Source organism: Dipodomys merriami, unplaced genomic scaffold (assembly GCF_024711535.1).
Source record: "Dipodomys merriami isolate MVZ:Mamm:240054 unplaced genomic scaffold, mDipMer1.0.p SCAF_36, whole genome shotgun sequence".
Taxonomy (NCBI): domain Eukaryota; kingdom Metazoa; phylum Chordata; class Mammalia; order Rodentia; family Heteromyidae; genus Dipodomys; species Dipodomys merriami.
Window position 1 is genome coordinate 2,944,779 of NW_027205159.1, and position 26,651 is coordinate 2,971,429.

Genomic DNA, 26,651 nt, shown 5'->3' on the forward strand with positions numbered 1-26,651 from the left:
GATAGGCATTTATGAAACCAAGGAGATGGAGTTGATAGGGATAGCTATTTGTCATTTTTAGATGTTTTGTTTATGACTGTCCAACCCCAGTCATTCCAACAGGATTCCAGCAGCTCTGATAACATGGCCCTATAAACATGCTTTGTCTAGGGGTTTTTGGTTAAAGGGCACAGTACAGAGGGGTCCTCAGTTTCCCCTTGGGTGCTTGGGGAACCCCTTCCCCCTTGGGAGCACAGGCTAGGGAAGGGTATCACTACGTGAATTTTCACCATTTTTCACATCATAAGCTTGGAGCAGATCCCATCTGGAAATCATTAAGTACATGCCTGTTTGCAGATATGTTAACCCTATTTTATTTTTTGCACTTGATTAATGTTTATTTTGTTTTCTTGGGATGAAAGGCAAAAATGAGCAGACAAAAGACTGGACAGATGACTATGCGTCAAAAAATGGGCCCTGTCCAAGAGATTCTAATTCCAATGGTCTTAGATGAGGCTTGAGCATACGTGTGTTTTTTATTACAAATGTTTCTACAAGGGACTACAACTTAATGCTGTCCATTTATGTATACAGTGCGTCTTGATCAGTCACCCCTTTCATCATAACCCCCCCAAATACCCCTGCTCCATCAGTCTGTACATCAAAGTTTGCACTTCCTTTTTCAAGATGCACATTGAGTATTGTGACTGTATTCATCCCTCATTCCCTTTTCCATTCATCCACACCCTCCTATTCCCACTATTCAACATGTGCACATTCCTTACATTAATTTTGTTAAAATGTCTGTTCAAAGGGTGTGCACCATGGAGTTTCATTGATACATATATTATACTTTAACTTGCTTGATCTTTTTGTCTTTTTGTTTTTCTCAGCCTGGCTTACTTCACTCAGTATGATTTTTGCCACATGCATGCATGCCCTTACAACTGGCATAAAGTTCATTCTAGCTGATGAATGAATAAAATTCCATTTGTGTGTGTGTGTGTGTGTGTGTGTGTGTGTGTGTGTGTGTGTGTGTGTGTGTGTGTGATGAGGGGTGCATGATATTTTCTCAATCCATTTGTCCCTTGTAATGAATGTGGGCTATTTCCATAACTTGGTTAGTGTGAATAGTACTGCAACAAACATGGGTGTGCAGGTTCCTTTATTGTAATTGTCTTGCATTCTTTCAGACAAATGCCCATGAGTGGAATGACTGGATTATAGGTTAACTCTGTTTTGTTTTTAGAGGTATCACCATATGGACTTCCGTTGTGGTTATACTGGTTTGTACTCCCACCAATAGTATACCCAGTATCCATATTGATGATGGCCATTCTGAATGAAAATGGAATCTCACTATTGTTTTGATTTGCACTTCCTTTATGACTAGGAATGTTGAGCATTTCTTCATGTATTTATTGGCAATTTGAGCTTTTTCTTCTGAGAACTGTCTGTTAAGCTCCTTTGCCCATTTATTGACTGAGTTTTGAGTCTTTGGGGTTTAGTTTTTTGAGCTCCTTGTATGTTCTGGTAATTAGACCCTTTGTTATACATATATCTGGCAAATACCTTTTCTCATTCTGTTGCTGTCTTTTAGCTTCATGACGGTGTTCTTGGCTGTGCAGAAGCATTTTTGCTTAATGCAATCCCATTTGTTGATTCTTTGCCCTTATTTGCTCAGCCCCTGAAATTGTATTCAGAAAGTTCCTGCCTATGCCAATACATTCTAGTATTTCTCCTATTCCTTCCTATGGTAGTCTCAAGGTTCAGGTCTTACATTAAAGGCTTTATGCACTTTGAATTGATAATAGTACAGGATAAGAAATATGTCACTAGTTTGCATGTAGACTTCCCACCCTCCCAGAATCACTTTATAAAGAGGCTGTCCTTTCTCCAGCATATATTTTAGATGTTTTGTTGTCAAATATCCATTAGTTGTAGGTGCATGGTTTATTCCAAGGTCTTCTTTCCATTAGTCTTCAGGTTTGGTTTGTGCCAGTACCAATTTGTTATTTCTGTTATTATGCCTTTATATGATCATTTGAAGTCTGGTAGTGTGATACTACTGTCATTGTCTTGTCTTGTTTTGTTTTGTTGCTTAGGATTGATTTGGCTTTTCAGGGCCTTTTATGTTTCCATATGAATTTAAAATTTTTTCCTTTTCTATCTCTGTATGGAATAGCATTGAAATTTTGATACATATTGCATTGAATTTGTAGATTGCTTTTGACATTTTCACAATATTGATTCTACCAATCTAAGATCATGGGACATTTTCCCATCTTCTCATATTGTCTTCAAGGGCTTATAATTTTTATTTTAGAGGTCTTTCACCTACCTCCCTGTTAACCCCATGGTAGACATGGTGCAAACTTTAGCTGCTGAATGAGTTTCTGTCCCTAAATATAGCTGTCACTTGCTGAATGAGCCATATGTAAAGAGAGAGAAGACATAGCTGCAGAATTCCATCTTGCTCTGGCTCGGACTTGTGCCTGTGCATGTAGGTATCTCAAAATTACTAACCTAAACAGTCCCAGAGAAAGTTCAATTAAGAATCTTTATCCAAAACCTTACATTTCTTGAGTCATTGCTAATATAAGCATGGGTTTTGGAGATTTGACTTCAGAGGCTTCTGGGCTGGAGCAAAGCCTGTGGACAAGGTTAGCTCAGCTTTCTGCATAGTGCTCACACCATCTTGGTTTACTCAGGCAGGGCTCTAGGAAATGGATGAGTAAAAGAAGGAATCAGGGATCAGGGATATGCTCAGAGGTGGAGAAATCCTGCCTGGGGCAGAAGTGGAAACTGGATAGTTGGGCTTGAGGGGCCAGTGGCCTGGGAAAGTAGAGGCTCCATGGAGAACATTCCTGGGTTGTTACATCTGTGAGCTTTTCTGTCAGGGAAAGTGTGACTGCCTAAGGGTAGCAGTCTGGAGTCTCCTCCCTGGGACTCTTTCTCCTGGCCACATGAGAGACAGCTGTGGATTTTCAAGGACTGGAAACCAAATACTGCCCTTTTAGGCCCTCTTGACTTCTGAGAAGGAACCAGTGAGGCCAAGTGCAGACATCCACAAGGAGGCGCTTGCTCATTTCAGGCTCAAAATGAACAAATGCTGCTTCTTTGAGCTGGGTCTCCAGGGCAGTTCCCAAAGTGTGGTCTAATGACCCCCAGTGTCTGTGAGGGCAAACATGACGCATATAGATGTGATCAAATTAAAATCATGGGCCCCAGAAAGACCTGTAAGAAAGATCTAGAAATATACCATAATCATCTGGGGTTTGGGTTTTGTTTTTCAGGAAAAAACTGCATAGAAAATCTAATGGATGAAGATGAGAAGGACAGAGCAAAGAGGTAAGCAGGACTAGCTTATCTCAGCATGAGCACCATGGCTGTCTGTCTGTCTGTCTGAATCTTGCCTGCCCATATTCTGCTTAGCAAAAGCACTAACAAGCCAGGCAGCTCTGGAACATGTCTACAAACACACTTCCCCAAAAGAATTTCAGAGCTGCTCCCTCAATTTTGCTTCTCACAGGTAAAGTCACTAGGTTACTCACTGTCTGCAGCTTGCTGAGTGAACTCAACTGTTAATATAGGTATTTGCCAGTCCATTTCTGTCTTCCTCCATTGGACTGATTGTGGCTTTCCTGGGACATATTGGCAAAGCAAGCTTAATAGAAGCCAAGTCGGCCTGGTTCAAGCCCTGCATCTGTGGAGAGCCTCTGGCTTTGGGTAATAACAATATACTGATGATACCATCATTACTCATTGTTACGAAGTATGCAGTAACCAGACAGCACAGCTCGATTTCACCATCTGTACGTTGGAGCTATCATGGCTACCTTGCAAACAGGGTTGGGTGAGTAGGAAGTACTAGCCCGGTAGATGTAATGCTGGAGCTCTTATGACTGTGTTGATTCCTTCAAGGAACATTTATTGAATACCTGATACATATAAAGTATAGTCATGAAGTTGACATTCTAGAGGTCAAGAATGGCCAAGTGAGCCAGATGCTGGTGGTATACACCTGTAATCCTAGCCACTCAGGAGATTGAGAGCTGAGTATCATAGTTTGAAGTCAGCTTAGGGAAGAAAAGTCCAAATTAACCAGCAAAAAGCTGAAAATGGAGGTATGGCTCAAGTAGTAGAGAACAAGTCTTGAGTGGAAAAGCCAAGCAAAAGGTCCCAAGTTCATTCCCTAGCACCAGCACACACACACACGCACACACACACACACACACACACACACACACACACACACACACACACGCCAAATGTCATCAACTCACACCATGCACCCAAGTCAGCAATTACCACGCTAGTATGAGGAGAGGAGGATAAACAAGGGGCTGCTGCCCATAAGGAGTATACAGGGGATAGAGTAGTCAGGAGGCCACTGAAGATCATTGGGGTTGAGGTGGCAGGACTAGCAATAGAAGTCAGAATTTCCTGTCCCAGGAAAACCTGAGTCATAGGCCTAGCAGACTGCCTCCTCCCTCCAGTCTCATTCGGTGCTGCATCTGCCATTGTATGCATGTGGTGGGGCACTCTGTGCTCTAGGACAGTCCCTCATGAGCCCTTGTGGCTGGAGGTAATACTGCCTCTACTGTCCTGCACAGTACCCATGGCCAGCATGTCTGTCACTTCTAAACGGGGGAGCCCACAGAGCTCACCCAGCTTGGTGGTTGTCTTTCCTTGTTACCTGGGGAGGCAGCCTTGAGAAACATAAATCCACAACACTCACAGACCTGCTAAATCTGTAACTGCAATGATTGGGAAAGTCTGGATTGTTTGGAACTTCCTCAATATTTCCTTTAAAAATCAGGGATCAGAGGCAATGGCCAGCAGCATGGATGGGATGAGATTTGTGTAGGTAAGGACTAGGAAACTAGGACATCAGCCCAGGGAACGCATCTCTGCTTTATCTTCTTTGATTCTTATCTCTGCTTGTCCATGTATTTGAAAAATCCCTACAATGAAAATTCAAGCAAATAACAAAGCAATTAAGTCCCAAGAGTATTCAGATGCGATGGGCCAGTCCTGTGGCACTGGATCCTCCCAACAGTGCTTTACAGACTGTACATCAGAAACTGCAAGGACTGCAAAATCCATCTGGGTCCCAGTAAGAAGTAACTGAAGAGGACCAGGCCGGTCTAGAGCAGATCCTTCCTGTCCTGAACATAGACAGGAAGCCTTTTGGCTTCCTGCCGAGTAGCTGTGGATAGAATGCTGGACACAGAAACCTGAGCTAATGAGATCCCCCAAACCCCTTCATGATTCAACCCCTGTTTTCTCACCTACAAGAAGTAATAATGTCTTCCCTGCCTTCCTAGGGCTATTATTTTACAAATCAGCCAAAAATATACTGAGCAGCTTCTCTGAGATATTAACTACCACATGTAGTTTCACATGTATGTGAAAATGTATGACACCTTACAATAATGTATTTCACAGACATTCCTATTCCTATTAGCAATAATGAAAAGAATAGCAGTAGTGACCAGACATTATTGACTGTCTCCTATATGTTCTGTGCACACCTACTAACTACTGTGCTAAGTACTTTGGTGAGCATTATCTCAAACCTTCCCCTCAGAATTTCTTTGTGGCATGTATTGTTGTTATGCCTACTATAGAGATGAGAAAAGTAAGATTCAGCAAGATGGACTAATCTAATTTGACAGAAGTGAGAAAGCTCTAGTAAGTGGCAGGTGGGAAGTTAATTACAGACTTCCTTAGCCTGAGACTCTGCTCTAATCCCTCAGATCACAAGAGACTCTCTGCATACAGGAACAAATGCCATCACTCTGCAGATCCAGACTGAGACTTACATTCCAATGTGACTTCGGAGTCTACAGAAGTTTTACTTTTGTCGCAGAAGTCTTCACAGAAAGTTTCTAGAAGTCAGATTGTGTGACATTTCTTTTTCATTCATTCCCAGGGGCTATGGGCACATCCCCTGTGGTTGGTCAGTTTTAGATTGCTATAACAAAATACCTGAGGTTTTACTAGAACAAAAGAGGTTTCCTTAGCTCATGGTTTTGGAGGTTCAAAGGCACTAGCATTGGTGAGTCTTTAGGGAGCACCTCATGGTGCATGGCATCACAGTGGAAAGCACTTGTGAGAGAGAGGTCATATCACAAGCCAGGAAGCCAGAGGGGGGGAGGAGCTAGTCTTGCCACCTCCCGTGAAGCCCACCTCTTAATGATCCTATTCCCTCTTCGCATCATCACACTGAGGACTAAGTTTCCAAAGCATGAACCCTTGGGGTTCATCCAAACCATAGCACCAAACCATGGGAGCCACTTCTGCATAGGTACCTGTGTGCAGAAGTTTCTGTCCCTCATTCCTCTTATCCTCAGATGAGAACTGGTGTAGAATGTTCATGAACACCCACACTCTTCACCAAGATGGCAGCAATAATGCAGTACCCTTTGTAACATTTGGAGAAAGGAAAGCAAACACAAACCTGAGATTATTTCCATTTCAAAGCCTCTGGTTTTGCAGGTTTTGTAGCAGCAATGTGGGAGGCCCTTTCCTAATCCCACCTGGGGGCTGGGAAGGTGGCTCAGTGGTAGAGTGCTTGCCTTGCATGCATGAGGCCCTCGGTTCGATTCCTCAGCACCACATAAGCAGAAAAAGGCGGAAGTAGGGCTGAGGCTCAAATGATAGAGTGCTAGTTTACAGCTGAAGAGCTGAGGGACAGCACCCAGGCCCAGAGTTCAGGCCCCATGATGGACAAAAAAAATGAAATGTCCTAATCCCACCTGGAAGCCCTAATGAAAGTCTTGATTTTGACTCCCATGATATTCTTAATGAGATTAGAAATATTTAGCTTTAGGGTTTTAACCCTGTTCTCTTCAGAATAAATGCTTTGTGGGAAGTAAGAGTCTCAGAGCTTTGGGAAACTCATGGTGTATTTAGGTCATTTGATCATGGATTCTGAAGCAGGGCATGGTTCATGGAAATGTTGTGCATTTATATGTAAATCAAGGTTGTGATTATTGAGTGCCTATTGTGTGTTCAGAACTCTGTGCTGTGTTCTTTAGAGGAGATGGAAAAAATAGGGTCCTGATACTCAAAGAGGTCAATCAGGGAAACAGCTCAGTTAAGAGATATTTAGAATCCTCAGGTAATGAAATTTTCTGTTTACCATTTTGTGTACCATTCATAAGCATAGATTTCTGGTTCTGATGTGACATTGTGTTGTGGGGGAAGGGAAAGGGGTATTTGTATGATTATCCAGGAAGTAGTGTGTAGTGTGGCAGGAAGTGGTGTAGTGTGGCAGGAAGTGGTATGACATACCATGAAGTGGTATAGTATGGCAGAAAGTAATGTGATATGGCAGGAAGTACCTAGGCATGTCCATTAAACAGATTTGATGATTCTTGCTTCTATTTTCTTTGATTCTTGGAGAAGTGACAAAACCTCTCATAGCCTCAGTTTTCTCCTTCTGGAAAAACTGGGGGTGTGGGGGAGGGTGATAACAGTAATGGCTTATCCTGGACTTACCACAGGAGCTACATGTGGCCATGTATAGACACCTCGCTGAGTGCAGTTTGCACACTACAGTCAGGACAGCTGTGATGTATGGGGCATGCTCACAGGAACTCTCCCTTCCTTACAGCCTCTCCTCAAAAACACAGTATTGTGAGCCTCATTTTCAGGAGAGAAATCAGAGGATCAGGGATTACACAGCCAGTCAGTGGCAGGCAGCAATTCAAATTGGAGCAAGAGTTTAAGTCTGGATCTCTGTGGCATTTGGTATATAGAAGCTGCTCCTTTTGCTTCACTACATACCCAAGCAGTAGAGACAGTGAGTATTGACAAGATAATCTTTGCTTTCCAAATAAAATCAAGTGCCTATAACTTTACAGCATTGAAAATAGTTACTCCATGTCTTGGCACAAAAGAAAACCTCTTGGCTAAGAAGAAAGTATACTTCCATTTTTTGATCCACATTAAAGAATACATGATGTGTGTCCAGTGGATGCATTTAGTTTAGAGACGGAGGCGGGTGGTGAGTTTATGACTTTGTTCAATCAGGAGTATCAGGCAAGGTTAGGCAATACTTGAGAGTTCTTCATACAGTGAAGGTCAGATCTGAAACACAAGCTAAAGTCCTTTTACTCCTTGACTCTAATCTTTAGGTCCAGGCAGAGGGGTGAGTAGAAATACAAGCAATATTCTGCGATGGTCAGGTGGTAGTGGCTCATTACTAGTAGTTCTACCTACTCAGGAATCTGAGATATGAGGACTACAGTTTCAGAGCTAGCCTGAGTAGAAAAATTTCATAAGACTCTTATTTCAAATTAATACATGAAAAGCCAGACGTGGACGTACAACTCAAGTGCTAGAATGTCAACCTTGAGGGAAAGAGCTAATTGATAGTACCCAGGCCCTGGGTTCAAGCTCCAATACTACACACACACACACACACACACACACACACACACACACACACACACACACACACACACACACACACACACACACACACACACACACACACACACACACACACACACACACACACACACACACACACACGTCTGTCATGGTATCCTTGTGCAAAGCAGACAAATCAGAGGGAAGCTGGGATGTTTGCTTCAGCACCTCAGGTAGGAGAAAAGGTTAGGGGTACTTGGCTTGTGTGGACCAGTGATGAAGACCATCTTGTGTGTATTTGTTAGTGAAGTTATATAGCAAGTAAAAACTGCAGAAAAGGACGCATAGCTGTAGCATGATCCTGTCTCCCAAGGGCTTTCAGGAGAGTTGGATGGCCTTAGAGGAAGCAAGCTGCATAACCAAGGAAGAATATACCCTGCAGTATCTTGTGAAGTAACCAGATAGTGATCAAATGTGCAGTATAAACTACGCCTCAGCCAACTGTTCTCTCATAGAACGTAATATAGTCGAGACGAAAGATTGAGCTCAGTGGCCAACTTGGAGGAGTACTGGTACACACATGTTGTTGAGTGCCCATGTACAAATATCATCCAGAATGGAAAAACTAAGCCCTGTGTGGTATCTGCTCATGTACCCAGCTCCAGCCTTTTGTGGCAGTTTTGCTATTATCTTCTAATGTAGGATTTGGATTGAATTTTGTTCTGGTTTTTTTTTTTTTATCTTTTGCTGGTCCTGGGGCTTGAACTCAGGGCCTAAGCACTATCCTTAGCTTTTTTCATTGAAGGTTGGCATTCTGCCACTTGAACGACACCTCCACTTCCAGTTTTGCTGTTTAATTAAAGATAATGGTTTCTTGGATCTGTCTACCTATTCTGGCTTTGAACCATGATCCTCAGATCTTAGCCTCCTGAGTAGCTAGGATTACAAGTGTGAGCCACTAGTTCCCAGCTGGATTAGTTTTTATTTACATCATCATAAGCTCCATTGCAGTGGGAAGAAAAGTGGGTAAAAAGTTTTTGAAGCTTTCTCTTTGTTTTAGCGTTGATTAAGGTAGCAATAAGCCTGGCAAGAACCAGGGAGGTAACAGGACACACTCCAGTTATATTGCCCTGTAATTTTCAGATGAATGACTCTGTTCTCACAACCACAGGCCAAAAGTAGAGCTAGACTTGAAGGTTGAATGCTGATTCTTCCTGTGGCCCGATGAATGGTGGAATGGAAAGCAGGAGTCCCTTGGGGGGGGGGGGGGCTTTTGACTACCTGGCTGGGGTCTGTGAGTTAGCTCTTGTCAGAGGAGAAATGTGTTCCTGGCAGACTTGGTGACAAGAAAATGTCTTAGCAAAAGGAGACCCAGATTTCTCTGGGGACATCTGAGACATGGGTAATTTCCTAAAAGCTAGTTCAACAATTTTAATAAATTATACAGTGATGAAGAATAGCCAGAAGGTCATCTGCCAGTAGATGATGCCTCTAATCCTAGCTACTCTGGAGGCTGAGATCTGAGGGTTACAGTTTGAAGCCAGGTCAGGCAAGAAATCTCCAGTTAACCATCAAAAAGTAGAGCTGTGGCTCAAGTGGTAGAGAAACAGACTGGAGTGGAAAAAGCTAAGAGACAGCACCAAAGCCCTGAGTTCAAGCCCCATTGCCAAGAAAATAAAAAGAAGTAGGCAGATGTCTTCCTTCTTGAACTCTCTGCCTTTCTTGGGAACAGTGTAAGCACTCCTTTCAGGATTTTGCTGAGAAGTTCCTTAGGACTGTGCTCCAGTTAAACACTGCCTGTGAGTATTAAATAAGAGTTGCTGGGAAATGAGGCCAGTGTCCCAGTGGGACCTGGACATTTTTGGATAACTGTGGTTAAAGAGTAAGATGTTGCTGTTACATCGCAGATGAAGGAACAGCCTCTTCTTCTCTCAGTGGCCTTCAAAATACTTCAAGTCTCAGCAGAAATATACTGAGCTACCCAGGAACAGGAATGAGGAAGAATAGAACTGTAACTATCTGGCAAGACATAGTAGTCTGACATTTAAAAATAGTGTCCAATCTAGCTGGGAGCTGGTGGCTCACACCTGTAACACTAGCTATTCAGGAGGCTAAGATCTGAGGATCACAGTTCAAAGCCAACCCGGGCAGAAAAGTCCCTGAGATTCTTATCTCCAATTAATCACTGCAAAACCAGAAGTAGTGCTGTGACTCAAAGTAGTAGAGCACCAACTTTGAGCAATAGAGCTCAGGGGCAGTGCTCAGGACCCAAGTTGAAGTCCCATGACTGACAGAGAAAAAATAGCATCATCTAAAGACCTGAAGCTCATGGGTTTAATGCTTCCTGGTGATGAAAAGCTATGGGTTTGATCCTGAGCACTGTAGGAAAAAACTATAGCTCATTCGGTTGGAGTATTCAGTTTATGTGAATATAATACATTTAGGCAAATACAGCCTGAACAGGGAAGGGTGCTAAAGGGAGCAATATAGACGAAACTTTCTACATTTCAATTGAAATAGTAAAACTAATTGGATCCTAAAAAAAAACAAATTTTGTCTATTCCCTGGAGTTACTGCTTACAATGTAAGAAGAAAATAAATTTAAATTAACACCCATAAGAACAAACAAGAAAGAGAAAACAGATTGTAAAATGGTATTTTAAAATATAAACATATACATAATTATATGTAGGTTTGATATATATGCCACCTAAAAGACATTATCAAAGTAGTTTTATTTTCAGAATAGTTTTTTTTTTTAATGTTAGCAGTACTGGAGATTAAACCCAGGGCTTCCCATTTGCTAGGTAAATGCTTTGCCACTTGAACCACACTTCCAGCTCCTACTTTAGTGGTGATTTCTTTGTTGTTATTATTATATCTTTAAGTAGTTGTACAAAGGAGTTGCCATTTCACAAAGCAGTATATGAATATGGTGTATCTTGATCATTGTCACTCTTTGTGATGGTTATTTTTGATACAGGCTCTTACTTTATGCCCAAGCTAGCCTGGGCTGCAATCCTCCTGCTTGTGCATCCTGGCATGTGCCAGTAGCTGTGCTACCCACCCACCCCCAGCTAGGATTACGGCCTGGGTCACTCTGCCCAGTCTTTGGTTGACTTGGAATCTCAACGAGTTTTCCTGTACTCAGCTGGCCTAGAACCTCAACCTTGATCTCCATCTCCCACAGAGCTAGTATTATAGATTTGTGCCATTACACCAAGCCTGTCAGAATAGAGTTTAAAAAATAATCTAAATATATGTTATTAGAAAATATTCACCTGAAATATGATGCTATCGGTAGGTTATTAAGTAAAACTATATGAACCAATATATTACATAAATACTTAAGAAAGCCAGAGTAGCAATATTACTACAAATGGATAAGGCATCAGAGTAAAAACAGCTATCAGGAATGCAGGATGGCATTGCATAATGAGAAAGATCAGCTCACCGAGAACAGATACCAATTCTAAAATCCTACTCCTAAAAACAGAGCTTCAAAAATACATACAGTACAATATGAAGCACAGAGATCAGACTTTATTGTGTCTCTTGGTAACAGAACAAGTGGACTGAAATTAAACAGGGAGGTAGAAGAACTCAAACACTCTCTCAGCCAACAGAAGCTGGCTGATATTTACAGAACATTCTACCTGGCAATATGAGAATCAGATTTGCAGCATGGAATGAAACTGGCCAAATGTTGCTTTGTCAGACAATGTACAGAAATCTAAATGAACCAAAATTAAATACAAAGATAGCAGCAACACCATCTCTTGCCAAATAAGAACAAACTTCTAAATCATGCATCAAAGAAAAAGTCTCAAAGATTATTAGAAAACACTCTATCAGGATGGAAAAGAACACAGCATTTTGAAGTTTAGACGTTCTAGTGCTGAGAGGAAAACCTACACATTAAATGCTCACATTGGGACTAAGAATAGATCTGACATCAACAACTAGATTTCCACCTTAAGAAATGGCAAATATAGTGCAGCTCCCCTGGCAGTCCCAATATCATTGTGTTGAATTGATTTCTACCAGATATTAAAAATGGAACATTACTAGTTCTATGCAGCTTGTCTAGAAAGTCTAAGCAGAGGGGAATCCTTTCTAATTTATTCATTGAGACTTTCTAATTTATTCTGAGACCATACAAAATTCTATACATAAACAGTATGACAAAACATTTCTATGTATACAAAAACGATGACAAAAACTACATACCAATATCTTGGGTGAACATAGATGCAACTATCTCTCAACTTAATATTGAAAAAATCCCATCCGTCTGTATATTCAAGATAAGACATCTGTTGGGTGGGGGGGTGGGTGTTAAGAGATGTAATATACCACGTATATGTAATATAATGTAATATACCACGTAGCAAGCTATGGGAAAATCACATGCTTAGAATAACTGATGAAGGAAAAGAGTTTGACAGACTGGAAACATAGATCAAGTGGTAGAACACTTGCCTGGCAAGCTTGATACTGTTGACTTCAGTCTTCAGTACTGCCACAAAAATTAAATAAATAAATAAAAGAAGGAAGGAAAGAGGGAGAGAGAGAGAGAGGAAGGAAGGAAAGAGGGAGAGAGGGGAAGAAAGGAAAGGAGAGGAAGAGGAAAAGGGAGGGAAGAGGATGTATAAAGAGGAATTTGATAAACTTGAACACCTATTCATGAAATAAAAATTAAACTTAGACTATAAATGAAAATACGAAAACACTGAAAACTCTTATTAAAGGAAAATATAAGACAAAATCTTTGTGACGTGAAGTTAGAGAGTTCCTAGAGCTGACACCAGAAACACAATTTATGAGAGAAAAACAACTTAAATTGGACCTAATCAGAATTTAAAATATACTCTGTCAAAGATATCATCAAGTAAATGGAAAGTTTCAGTTTGGGGAAAATATTGACAGCCAAATAACCAAACTTGTACCTAACATATAAAAAGAATCCACTAAATCTAGAAACAAGGAAACAAGCCAGCTTTAAAATGAGCAAAAGCTTTTTGTGGATGCTTCATCAAATACAGCAGGTGGGTGGCCAAAATGCAGAGATGTACAAACTCACTCGCCAGCATGGAAAGGCAAGTTCAAGTCAACTAAGGCACTGTTGCATACATTTCCTTTGTTTTGATTTGGGTAGGGATGGTGGCTTTTGGTTTTGTTTGTTTTGTTTCAGTTACTGGTGTTTGAACTCAGGGCCTTGACTTGTTTGCTAGGCTGACACTCTACCACTTGAGCCATACTTCCGGGTCCGTTTTTGGCTGGTTAATTGAAGATAGATTTTTATGAACTTTCTGGCTTGGGCTGGCCCCCCACTGTGATCCTCCAGACCTCAGCCTCTTGGGTAGTTTAGGATTGCAGGTGTGAGCCCCAGTGCCCAGCACTACTGCACATTTCTGAGGAATTTAAGATATAAAGTTACTGACAACACTAATTCATTTGCTGGATCACTAATCACTCATACATTGCTGGGGGGAATATCCCCCTGGAAAAGGTTCTTTTTTTGGGGGGGGGTCCGGTTGTGGGACCTGAACTCTGGGCCTGGGCGCTGTCCCTCAGCTCTTCAGCTCAAGGCTAGCGCTCTACCACTTGAGCCACAGCGCCACTTCTGGCTTTTTTCTTTTTGCTTATGTGTTACTGAGGAATCGAACCCAGGGCCTCATGCATGCAAGGCAAGCGCTCTGCCACTGAGCCACCTTCCTAGCCCTGGAAAAGGTTCTTATGAAGTCAAACATCCATTTTCCATAAGAGCCAAATCTCCTGCTCCTAGCTGTGTCAGAGAACTGAAAACATGATCATGCCAACTTCTACACACAAATATTGACAGCTCTATTATTGCTACCCAGTCACTACCCAGACTGGAAACCAGTGGTTTAAATGGGTGAATGGATTAAACCAACTGTGGTGTATATATTCTAGAAAACTACTTGTCAATAAGAAGACTTGTGGTATAGACACAATAATGTGGATGAATCTCAAAGGCATTATGCTGGGCAGAAACTAAACTCCAAAAAGTTACCTGTGGCTTGATTATATTGATGTCACATTCCTAAAAAAAAGTACATATGCTCTTTGATGTACAATAAGGTTCCATTTCAGTAGACTCGTGCTAAGTTGAAAATACCATAAGTTGAATGTATACAATACACACTAACAGAAGGAGCACCCCAGTTTTAACTACATGATACACTGTAGAGCATGTTTCTCCTTGTGATCGTGTGGATGACTGGGGGCTGTCCTATGTCATTACAGAAGGTCTTACAACACCAGTGAAAAAGGTTGACATCCACAATTGAAAGTACTTTCTATAGGACATGTGTCACTTTCACAGTTATAAAGTGAGAGCATCGTTAAGTCGAGAGCCATCTGTCTGGTGATGGAGAATGGAGCAGAGCTTGCCAGGGTCTTGGGGAAGGGAGGGAATGAGGGAGTTTGAAGGAAACTATTCTGTGTCTTGATTGTAATGATGGTTATACAAATTAATACACGGGCTAGAATATATATGACTAGACCCCCAAGAGAATGTCATGTTTACCTTATGTTCATTTTGAGGATACAACTTTGTGTGTGTATGCCAGGACTGGGGCTTGAATTCAGTGCCTAATTTTTGTTCCCCAGCTTTTTTGCTCAAGGCTGGCATTCTACCACTTAAACCACACTTCTCCTTACAGATTTTAATTGGTTAATTGAAGAGAAAAGTCTCACAGACTTTTCTTCCCAGGCCGTTACTTTTCCTGCACAAATGCAACTGGATCCTACATCTAGAATACTCCTCATCCCCTGTCTGATGCCCAAGGGTGTTGGTGCTGGCACTAGGGGCAGAGAATCTGCATTGAACTTCCTTTATCTGCACACTTCCCCTAAGTTGAGTTCTTCCCACCTTCTCCTGCTGTTCTGGCCAGTTTCTCACCCCAAACAAATTGTCAACACCCTGTCCCAGTCTCAGCCACATGCTCCAACCAGATTTCTGGGTTTCATTTGAAGCTCTGCTGTAGCTTAGATCTAGAATGTTCCCCCAAAGGTCCGTGTGTTAAAGTTTGGTTCCCAGAGTGGTTCCACTAGGACATGGTGGAACCCAAAACCAGCTTTACAAAGTCGGTGGGGGGGGGGTATAATTGGGTGGGGGGAGGGGGGAGGCTGGGAAGGGAGGTGAAGGGTAAACAAAGGAGGAGGCTGCAATGCTTGGTAAGAAATGTATGCATTATCCTGCCCATGTAATTGTAGCCCCTCTGTACAGTATGTTCTCAAATAAAATAAAATAATATTAAAAAAAAAAAAAAGAAGTAGGAGAAGGGCTGGGAAGGTGGCTCAGTGGTAGAGTGCTTGCCTTGCATGCCTGAGGCCCTGGATTCAATTCCTCAGCACCATATAAGCAGAAAAAGCTGGAAGTGGCACTGTGGCTCAAGTGGTAGAGGGCTAGCCTTGAGCTGAAGAGCTGAGGGACAGTGCCCAGGCCCAGAGTTCAGGCCCCACGGCTGGATCTCCCCCCCCCCCAAAATATGTATTTTTTAAAAAAAGAAGTAGGAGAAGTAGGAAGTCTTCTGGTCATGGGGAATATGCCCCTGTGGAATTCCAGCCTGCCTTTTTTTTTCTTCTTGGTCATGAAGGAAATAGATTAGCTCTACCTTATGCTTTGCCATGATGTGTTACCACTAGCCCAAAACATCACAGCCAACCACACATGGGCTGGGACATCCCATACTATGAGCCAAAATAAACCTTTTGTCTTAATAAATTGATGACCACAGGTCTTTTGTTATAGGGATAGAAAGCTGACCAACATAAGCCCAGAAGTCTACCTGCCTTTCCTTTATTTGTGCTGGTCTTGAGGCTTGAACTTGGCCCTTTTCAGCTTTTTTGTTTATCGCTAGCACTCTACCACTTGAGCCATGCCTCTAATTCAGCTTTTTACTGGTTAATTGAAGATAAGCGTCTTACACATTTGTCTGCCCATGCTGGCTTCAAAGCTCCATTCTCAAATCTCAGCCTTGAGTAGCTGGCTCACCAGTACCTGGATCCCTCACTTTTTTTTTCCTTTTCTTTCTCACATGTGCCCTATTAAACAAGCCTGTCAGCTTTACTTGGTTTGTCCTTGTCACCACATTCCCTCTTATCCCTTGAGGCCACTTCACCTGCCCGGCCCTCTCTGAGGACTTCCTTATCCATTTTCTATGGTTCATCTCCCTCCTTTTGAACCCCTCTGGCCATCTCTGAATTTTTCACCCAGCTCAAATCACCAAGCACCTTATCTAAGGCTGGGCACATCCAGCTTCTATTGGTTAGGGTCTTGTAACTTTTTGCCTGCGCTCGCCTCAAACCTTGACTCTGCTTCCTGAGTAGCCAGGATTAGAAGTGTGAACTATCACACCTGACAAAAGACTTGTGTTTTTTTAGATTAAATTTTATTGTAAAGGTGATACACAGAGGGGTTACAGTTACATAAGGCAGGTAATGAGTAGAGTTCCTTTTGAACAGTGTCTGTCCCTCATTCTCTCCCAGTTTTTTCCCCTCCAGACTTCTTTCCCCCTAAAGTTGTATAGTACATTTCCAACATAGTGTCTAGTGGTTTCATGGCCGGATTAGTTTACCCTTTGTCCCACCATTTCTATACTTCCCCTTCCTCTCCCCAAATCAGATAAACTTATATACAAGACAAGGGTACAGAAATCAAAAAGCCACCGAAGGGGAAAAAAAGTCTTGTTTTTGCCTACACATTACATGCACAAGGAGTGTTAAACAAAGAACATGGAACAAAGGATGTTCTTTTCTGTTTTAATTGCTGTGTCTAGGGAGCTCTCCTGTCAGAGATCAAGAGACGCCGCAGTCCATTTTGTGTTGTTGCAACAACAAAGTACTGGCCTCTTGTTAAAACAAAAGAGGCCCATTTAGCTCACATTTCTGGAAGTCCAGTGATACTGTGTTGGCATCAGCTTCTTATGAGAGAGCTTTGTGGTAGATTTGTCACATATCAGGAGTTTGGAGGGCAAGAGGGAAGGAAAGAGAAAGGGAGAGAGAGGCTAACTTATGATGAGAAAGGAAGCAAAAGAGTAAACTGGGAAAGCTAGACAACCCACTCTCATGGCAACTAATCCACTCCAAGGATACAGTTATGAATCTTTCCCTGAGCCATACCCTACTGACCTAGTTACCTTCCACCAGAGCCCACCTCTTAAAGACTCTACCACTTCTCAGTACTACTATTCTTAGGGCCTAAGCTTCTAACACATTAGTCTTTGGAGGACACACCACATCCAAACCATAGGAAGGAGAGCGTGGAGAATGGGGAGATGTCAGTGAAATGAGAAGTGGGAAGAATCAGTTAGCTGGGAAGAAAATGTTTTTTGAGACCTATTTCAGGGCACTGTGACTATTGTATATATTGGATATATTTCAAAATCGATGAGAATATATCTCTAATTTCCTACCACAAAAAAAGACATATAGTGATGGACACGTTATGTAGGCTGCTCTAGTCATTCCCCATTAAATACATGTCAAAACATCATGTGGTACCTCATAAAAGATAAAATTCTTTGTCAGTTGAAACTAATAAAAGAGTTTCTCTGAAGCCCATGCTGTGCCAGGTGTGAGGACCTGAAAGGTGACTTGACACCCAGTTTTCAGATCTGTCTTCACTAAACTTGAGCTCTTCCTGGAGCACACTCTTCCTCAGTCCACACTGCATCCATCTGGATAAGTTGGGTTGTGCTGCTACAACAAACAGCCCCCGAATCTCCATAAACCCTAACTATATCACAGGACTACTGGGCCCTTGCTGTCATGTGTCCTCTCTCAGGGACCCAGGCCACGAGAAGCCTCATTTGGCCATCAATGAAGGTAGGAAATAGCAGTGCAGCAGATTCTGTGCTGACTGTTCATATATCTACCTGGCACTTCCATTTTCGTATTTCTTTGGCCACACTCACTTCCAGCAGTGAGGAAGGGTAGTCTTACTTTGTGTAAAATGGAAAATACAAATACTGGCTGAGCAGCAGCACCAACAATGACCGGATGACCACAGCAATGGAAAGGCCACAGTCTGGTAGCTGGACTGGGACCACACTCTCATTTGGTGTTCTGGGTGTCCTTTCCCAGTGAGAGGCAACATCATCATTTTGTGTGTGTGTGTGTGTGTGTGTGTGTGTGTGTGTGTGTGTGTGTGTGTGTGTGTGTGTGTGTGTGTGTGTGTGTGTGTGTGTGTGTGTGTGTGTGTGTGTGTGTGTGTGTGTGTGTGTGTGTGTGATATGCTGGTTTTCTCTGAGTTATTCCTGTGCTCCCAAAACACTGGGCATAAGTCCTTTTGACAGATTATGCCTCATGATTGGAAGAGCTTTAGAGACAAGCAGTGCATCACCCATGCATACAACTGGGCCAGCATACTTTATTTATGTGATATTGGCAAGTTACAGTCTCTTGGTCCTTTGGCTTTTCCATCCAAACAGGAATGAGAATAGTACCTACTTAATATGGGTTTGTGTGGATGAATAAAAATCATTATATATGTTATAGTGTATCATATATATATTACTACATTACACATTAGTATCAGTATATTAATGATAGAGAGATTCTGAGACATGCATAAATAGATGATTTGTGAAGAGCTTGCCACTGAGACCTAGATGGCCTAGCACAGCTGGGCTATGGCTGTGGACCTAGGGAATAGCCTACTAGCCTGCTGCTTCTAGGGCCATGGTGAGTAAAACATGAAACTGACTCAAACACAAGGGATTACCCTAACATCAAGAGCCATAGTAGACACAGGATAAAGCTGCTGGTGGAATTAAGCATGCATTTTACCATCAAGCCTTTTCAAAAAAATAGATATACACTCTACAAAAATCTACTAGAGGCCAGGCGCCCATGGTTCATGCTTGTAATCCTAGCTACTCAGGAGGCTGAGGTCTGAGGATCATGGTTCAAAGCCAGCCTGGGCAGGAATGTCTGTGAGACTCTTACCTCCAGTTAACCACAAGAAAACCATAAGAGGTGCTGTGGCTTAAGGGGTAGAATGCTCACCTTAAGCTGAAAAGCTCAGGGACAGTGCCCAGGTCCAGAGTTCAAGCCCCACGACTGACAAAAAAAAATCTGCTAGGATGTTCAAAAGCATAGTACAGCCAATATATAAGCTGTACCAGTTTTATATTGTCATGATCAAATACATGTATGGTACCTAGTTAGAGCTCTGTACTTTTATATGACTGTAGCCCAGGTTTGTTTACATCAGCACTGACACAGTCACACAAGGTCACTAGGCTATAGGCATTTTCCTGCTCTGTTAGAATCTTATGGCATTACTGTTAATTATGTCATCCATTGTAGACTAAAATGCTTTGTATTCTCACATGACTATATATGTAAAACATTGCATAGGGCCTGGTACACAGTAAGCGCCCAATAAATGATACCTCTATAGCCATACCCAGCCTTTCCAAGATGACACCAGAGAGATAACCTGGGGCTTTTTGAGCCCTGCATTCAAAAATGAAAGGGTGAAGTGTTTAAGAATGTTTGCAACACTCATACCCTCCCTTCCTTTATCCTCTCTCTTTTTTTCCTTCTTAAACCCAATTTAAAAAAAGAAGACAGACAATATAATAAAAACAGAAGATTTGAACAGATGCTTTCCAAAAGGAGATGTATGAATGGCCATTAAGAATGGGAAAAGATGCTCACCATCACCAGTTATCAGAAAAAAAGGCAAATTTAAAGCATATTAAGATAACACTTCAAGCTGGGCTCTGATGGCTCAGGCCTTTAGTCCTAGTTACTTGGGAGGCTAAGATCTAAGAATTTTGATTTAAAGCCAACCTGGGCAGGCAAATCCACAAGACTCTTTACCTGTAAATAACCAGCAAAAAGCTGGAAGTAGAGGTGTGGCTCAAGTACTAAAGTGTCAGCTGTGAGCAAAAAAGCCAAGTGAGATCACAGAACCCCGAGTTCAAGCCCCAGAACCAGCAAAGCAGAAATCAAAACCAAAATAACAAAACACATTCGTGGCTAAAGTAAAAAAAAAAAAAAAAAACCGAAGCAAATAAATAAATAAAGACTGACAATTCCAAGTAGTTGAGGTGGCAGCCAGGACACGCATCCATAGTTTTTAGAAAAGCATAAAGGGTATAGCTAACTTTGTATAACAATATCAAAGTGATATATAATGATATATATGTTTATATAACATACAAACATATGTTATGCATATGTTTATGGAATTACTTCACGATTTCACATCTCTCTTATTGACCCAAGAGAAATGAATGCCTATGCCTGCATAAAACTATATACAAAGAGTCAGAAAAGCATACTCCAAAAGTGCTCCCTTCATATTTAACAAAATTTATCAAGCTGTACATTTAAAATGGATGAATTGTTTGGAATGAAAATAATTTTTTTTAAAAAAAAATCCCAGAGGCAGAATGCTTAAGTGTCTTCTACCCTGTGATCCCAGTTCCTAGACTTCATTATTGGCAGCAAGGTCATCCCAGGTACCTGGGCTCCCTCTTGTCTCAGAGCTGGGATCCAGCTGACATTGAGCGATTTCCAGTGGGCACTGCAGTGCGTCCCAGCTAAAGACTGGCAGAAACAAGCTTGTGTTCCTAGCAGTAATGATGAAGCCTCCATTGAATTCTCTGCCAGGCCATGTTCAATGTCAGTACACCCATTGAAGAAGAAAACAGATCTATAATGAGCTGTGTGTTATCAGCTCACAAATAATTTATAATGGGCAAACTAGGACAGGAACAGAGCTTTTTTTGGCTAAGGAGGTTGCATGTCACTCTTTAAAATCTAGGCTAAAAAATTATTTATAATGCAGAGACAGTCACTGAGAAAGGGAACAGGTGGGTGCCTTTCTTCTCTCTCGTGTTTGAACATTGTGCCTTTTACCCTGAACTAGCAATGAGGCACCCAGCCTCTTCCTGCCAAACCTGCCTACAGCCAGGAAACCAGGAATGAGGCCTATGCTGGAATCTCTTAATCTAAAAGCCAAGAAGAAACAGGAAGCAGAGAGAAGTCAGAGAAGAAAAGACCTTGAGGAAAGACTCTTAGTGCCTGTGCACCTGAAGTAGGCTTGGAGGCTCTGAGAAAAGATCAGGAAATAGTCCAGAGTGAGACAGAATTAGGGTAAGGTGAGTTGGAAATGTGTGTTAGAATAAAGACAACTTGTGTTTGAAACTACTGCAAGATGGCATAGGAGAAGCATTAGAACTTTACAGGTATAGGTAGGAACTTTTTTGAAGAGTCCCAGAGGTACAGCAGACAGAAGAGAGATTTTGACTTAATGGGATTACATCAAAGTCAAAAGTTTCAGCACAACAAAGGACACAGTTACTAAACTAGAAAGATAGCCAACAGACTGGGAGAAAATCTACACCAGCAATTCATCCAACTAAGTCCTAATGTCCAAAATGTATAAGGAGCTCAAAAAACTAACAACCCCCAAACTAATAAACCAATCAATAAATGGGTAAAGAAGCTAAGAAGAGACTTCTCAGAAGACATAAGAATGTCATATAGACATCTGAGGAAACACTCAATATCCCTGGCCATAAAGGAAATGCAAATCAAAACAACATTGAGATATCTAGATTGGTCAATATGAAGAATTCAAACAACAAGAAATGCAGAGAAAAAGGAATACTATTGCAGTGTTGGTGGAGTTTTGGAGGTTCCTCAGAATACTAACCATAGAATTTCCCTGTGACCCTGCCATGCCACTCCTGGGCATTTATCCAGATCATTACAGAATATGGTAAAAAAAAAAAAAAAAAAACCACTTGCACATCCATGTTTATTGCTGCGCTATTCACAATAGCCAGGTTAGTGAAACAACCCAAATGCCCTACAACAGATCAATACAATGTACATATATACAATGGCATTTTACTCATCCATTAGAAAGAATAAGAGGTCATTGCAAGGAAATGGATGAACCAAGAACAAATTGTGCTAAGTGAGGTAAGCCAAACTCAAGAGAGACAAACAAGTGCATGTTTTCTCTCATACGTAGAAGCTAGATCTAAAATATAACTAGACACAATAACTTATACAGGCATTTACACACAGACTAAAGGAGGATACTCTTGGGAGAGGAACACAAAGGTATAACTACAAATAGTAGTTATTGAAACGAATTGATCTATGTAACTTGTGAGTAGAGATGGGAGAGGAGGAAACTAGGGGAAAGTAAGGGAAGGGGTGACATTGTCCAAAAAAAAAGAAATATACTCATCACCTAGCTAATGAAATGGCCGCCCCTCTTTATAGCACCTTAATAATAACATTAAAATTATAAAAGAAAAAAAGCCTGCTGGTGTGTGGCAGGCAGAGGCGAGCATCGGGTGTGGCCATTGAGCCATCTTAGGAAAGGATATTAGCCTGTATGATTTCCCTGTGACTTGGGGAAGCAGTCTTTATTGATGCTGAGGCCTGGAGATCTTCATGCCTTCCCCAAAGAAGGTATCAAAATACCTGCCACCATCTACCAACACCTTCTATACAGACCATAACTTCTCTCTTTGCCAGGAGCCTCCTGATGAGGGACTGGTTCCCCTCCGAACCTTGACCCCAGGCCCTGGACCAAAAGATAGAGCGCAGGAGATGACGGTGCTATCGAACCCTTATCCCCTTGGTTTTTTTCCTATTTTTTATTGTTGTTTTAAAGGTGATGTACAGAGGAGTTACAGTTACATAAGTCAGGTGATGAGAGTACATTTCTTTTTGAACAGTGTCACCCCTTGTCTCCTCTCAATGAGCTGACTTTCTGGGACAAGCCTATCTTGGATGTTTTAGGAAGGAGTAGGCTATTTTTCCCAGCTGTACACCACCTAGGGATAAGCTGACTGTTGACAAAGAGACCTTGGTATGTTATCCAGGAGAGGTTGAAGGACTCCATCATGACTCTGTGTGTGTGTGTGTGTGTGTGTGTGTGTGTGTGTGTGTGTGTGTGTGTGTGTGTGTGTGTGTGTGTGTCTGTCTGTCTGTCTGTCTGTCTGTCTGTCTGTATGTCTGTATGTCTCTCTCTCTCTCTCTTTCTCTCTCTCTCTCTCTCTCTCTCTTGTCTGCATGTCTATCTTCTGTCTCTCTCTGTCTCTGTCTCTATTTTACAGACCTAGAAACATGTACACCCTAGGCAAGCACTCTGCAAATAAGCTATATGCCTGGCTGGTCAGGTGTTTCTTTTGGTTGTCAGAGCAGCCCTAACCCCACCTTCCCCCCAAATCTCCTCATCCCTTATTCTAATTCCTAAGAAGCCTAGAATACCTCTTATGTGACTTGGTAGCTTAGGAAAGGTTCTCTCCCCTTATTGACAGCTTTGCATTCATCTTTTCTATAGGCACAGAGTATAAGATAGGATTTCTTAAATAGACTTCATGTTATAGAGGAATTTGAGGTTCACAGCAAAATTGAGAGCCTCCCCCACCCGACATACACACAGCCTCCTCCCACTGCCAATATGCCCTGCTTGAGTTGGCACTCTGTGTAGAGTTGATGAAGTTCATTGACATGTCAGAGTCATCAAAGGCCATAGTATGAATTAAGACTTGGTCTTGGTTCTGAACGTTCTGTGGGTTTGACAAACATATAAAAGCATACCCCTCCCTCTGTAGTATTCTACAGACAGTGTCATTGCTCTCATAGCCCTCTGTGTTTTGCCTGTTTATCCCTTCCCCAGGTGATGGCTAGTCATTTGCTGTCTTTGTAGTCTTACCTTTACCAGAGTGGCAGATAGTTACAGTCATATAGTATGTAACTTCCAGACTGGCTCCTTTGATTTGATATGCATTTGAGTTTCTCCATTTCATCTTAAAACATGTTCTACTGTTCTGGCATATTGAGAGCCATACACAGTACCTGTGCACTGGGTCCTCATGGCCCACAGACTGTCTCCCCAACAGGAAAGAGATCTTAGGGGCAAAGGCCAGGCATATGCCCAGGTGACACACTCAGGATGCCAGACCATCCCTGTGACGTGGCATCTCAAGACTTAGGTCTCTGGAGGAGAGAGGACATGGTTGGAACCTGAAGAGGGATTCCTGGAGTGTGTCTCTCTGGGCAGAAGCCATCCAGGTAAACAGAGCATCGCTTGCTCTCTGAACCTTAAAGCTCTATGAAATCAGAATGTCAGGTCTTAGAGGATCTAAGCTGTGTAAGCTTTTGCATGTGAGTCAGAAGTTATTCCTAATGCTGTTTTTCTTGGTGGCCAAAGAAAAAAAGCCCAGCAAAACATCTTTCTCAGCTCTGAAATGTGGCTACTGTTTTTATCCTGAACAAGTTTTTTTATAAGATAATCTCAGTTAAACAGACTTGGATACAGAGTACTTCTGAAGCTGGGCACAAGTGACTCACAACTTTAATCCTAGCTACTAAGGATACTGAGATCTAAGGATCACAGTTCAGAGCCAGCATGTTCGGGAGAGTTCATGAAACCTTTATCTCCAGTTCATAAAAAAATAAAAAAAGAGCTGTGGCTCAAGTGGTAGATTCTTAGCCTTGAATGAAAAATCTAAAGGACAGCACACAGGCCCTGAGTTTATACAATACTACCAGCACAAAAAGGAGGGAGGGAGGAAGGGAAGGAAGGAAGGAAGGAAGGAAGGAAGGAAGGAAGGAAGGAAGGAAGGTAGGAAGGAAGGAAGGAAGGAAGGAAGAAAAAAAAAACCTCTGTTTCATAACAAGCCTTGGAATATTCTAGTAACTGTTGTGTTATATGTTTGCAGAGCTTCTCGAAACAAGTCTGAGAAGAAGCGTCGAGACCAGTTCAATGTTCTTATCAAAGAGCTCAGCTCCATGCTCCCTGGCAATACGCGGAAAATGGACAAAACCACTGTGCTGGAGAAGGTCATTGGGTTTTTGCAGAAACACAATGGTAAATGTTGAGCTTCTGTCTGGTTTTATTCTACCTTGACCTGCACCTTTCCATGGGGTGCTGACCTCATCAGGCAGCTCTTCCAGCTGAGCCTCTCCCTAGAGAAAGATCCTCCCTTCGGTCACAAGCTTCCCAGTCAAAGACCTCCACAATAGTCCCAGGTCCAGCAAGTTGAGGAGAGGATTTATATTCTATGTTCTTTGTTGTGTGTATGCCAATGCTGGGGTTTGAACTTGGGGACTGGATGCCATTCCTTAGCATTTTCATTCAAAGCTAGTGTGCTAATACTTGAGCCACAGCTCTACTTTTGGCTTTTTGGTAGTTAATTGGAGTTAAGAATCTCATGGACTTTCTTGCTCAGGCTGACTTTGAACTACAGTCCTAAGATCACAGCTTCCTCAGTAGCTAGGATTACATGTGTGAGCCACCAGTGTCCAGCATCAGATTCTTTATCAGCCTAAAGAGAGAGTTCAGAGCAGCCTACAGTGATCCTCAGCCCAAGCAGGTACCATTCACCATGGTTGCAATCTTCATGAGAAATCCCTGGAACAGGCCAGTGTCAAAACCCAAGACACTGACAGCTCATGTTTACAGTCCTCAAAATCAACATGCAAAGTCAGCCTTGGCAGGAAAGTCCATGAGACTTTTATCTCTAATTAGCCAGCAAAAGCTTGAATTGGAGGTATGGCTCAAGTAATAGAGCCTAGCCTTGAGCAAAATAACTAAGGAGTGGCACTTAGACCCTGAGTTGAAGAAGCCCCAGTACTGGCATACCACACACATGCATGTGCACACACACATGCACATGCATAAACACACAAACCTTCCCCAATAGCTGCCTCTTCCTGTCTACTTCTACTTTGCCTGAACTTAACTGTCCTGACTCCCACTACCAGACATTGGTTTTACCTCTTGAAATCTTAGAAGTATGACTCAATCACGTTCTTCCAGTGCCTGGCTAGTTCATTTCTATATGCAGATTCCATTCCCTTTTATGTAGTTACCACTGGGAGCCATCCTTAAACTTGTTCTCTCCCAAACCCTTTGGCTCTTAAGTTCTGAGCAACCCTGCCTTGCCATTTCCCTTGAGTGGTAGCAAATAATAAGTCACAACAGTGAAGAGGGTTCAGGAGCAATTCACAAGCAGGAAGAACAGAATTCTTTTTGCCCTAACCTTGACAGAAAACATAATAAAGTCAGAAATGTCAGATCCATTAAGGAAGTAATTACAGTTTCTCCTTTCCTATGTGCTCATAATTATGTTTGGTGTGCCACCCCCTCCTCCAGAACATTGTCTTAGACAAGATGATTTCATGTCTACTCAGGAAGAGGACACTGCTGGGACATGGGAAAGTTGCATTATTTATGTCATTCTTTTATTATTTCTATGATAATTGTATAT

At 42.0% G+C, this 26,651-nt stretch overlaps 1 protein-coding gene across 2 annotated transcripts in view; it reads left to right on the plus strand.

Moving 5' to 3' along the window:
* Positions 1-26,651, plus strand: part of Npas2 (neuronal PAS domain protein 2) — a 176,707-nt gene that overhangs the window by 80,142 nt on the left and 69,914 nt on the right. For both annotated transcript variants that reach the window (XM_069988544.1, XM_069988545.1), the window contains exons 2-3: positions 3,276-3,330; positions 25,101-25,249. In XM_069988544.1, the coding sequence (XP_069844645.1) occupies positions 3,299-3,330; positions 25,101-25,249 (181 nt within the window). In that variant the 5' untranslated portion in view covers positions 3,276-3,298. The remainder of the gene's footprint in view (positions 1-3,275; positions 3,331-25,100; positions 25,250-26,651) is intronic.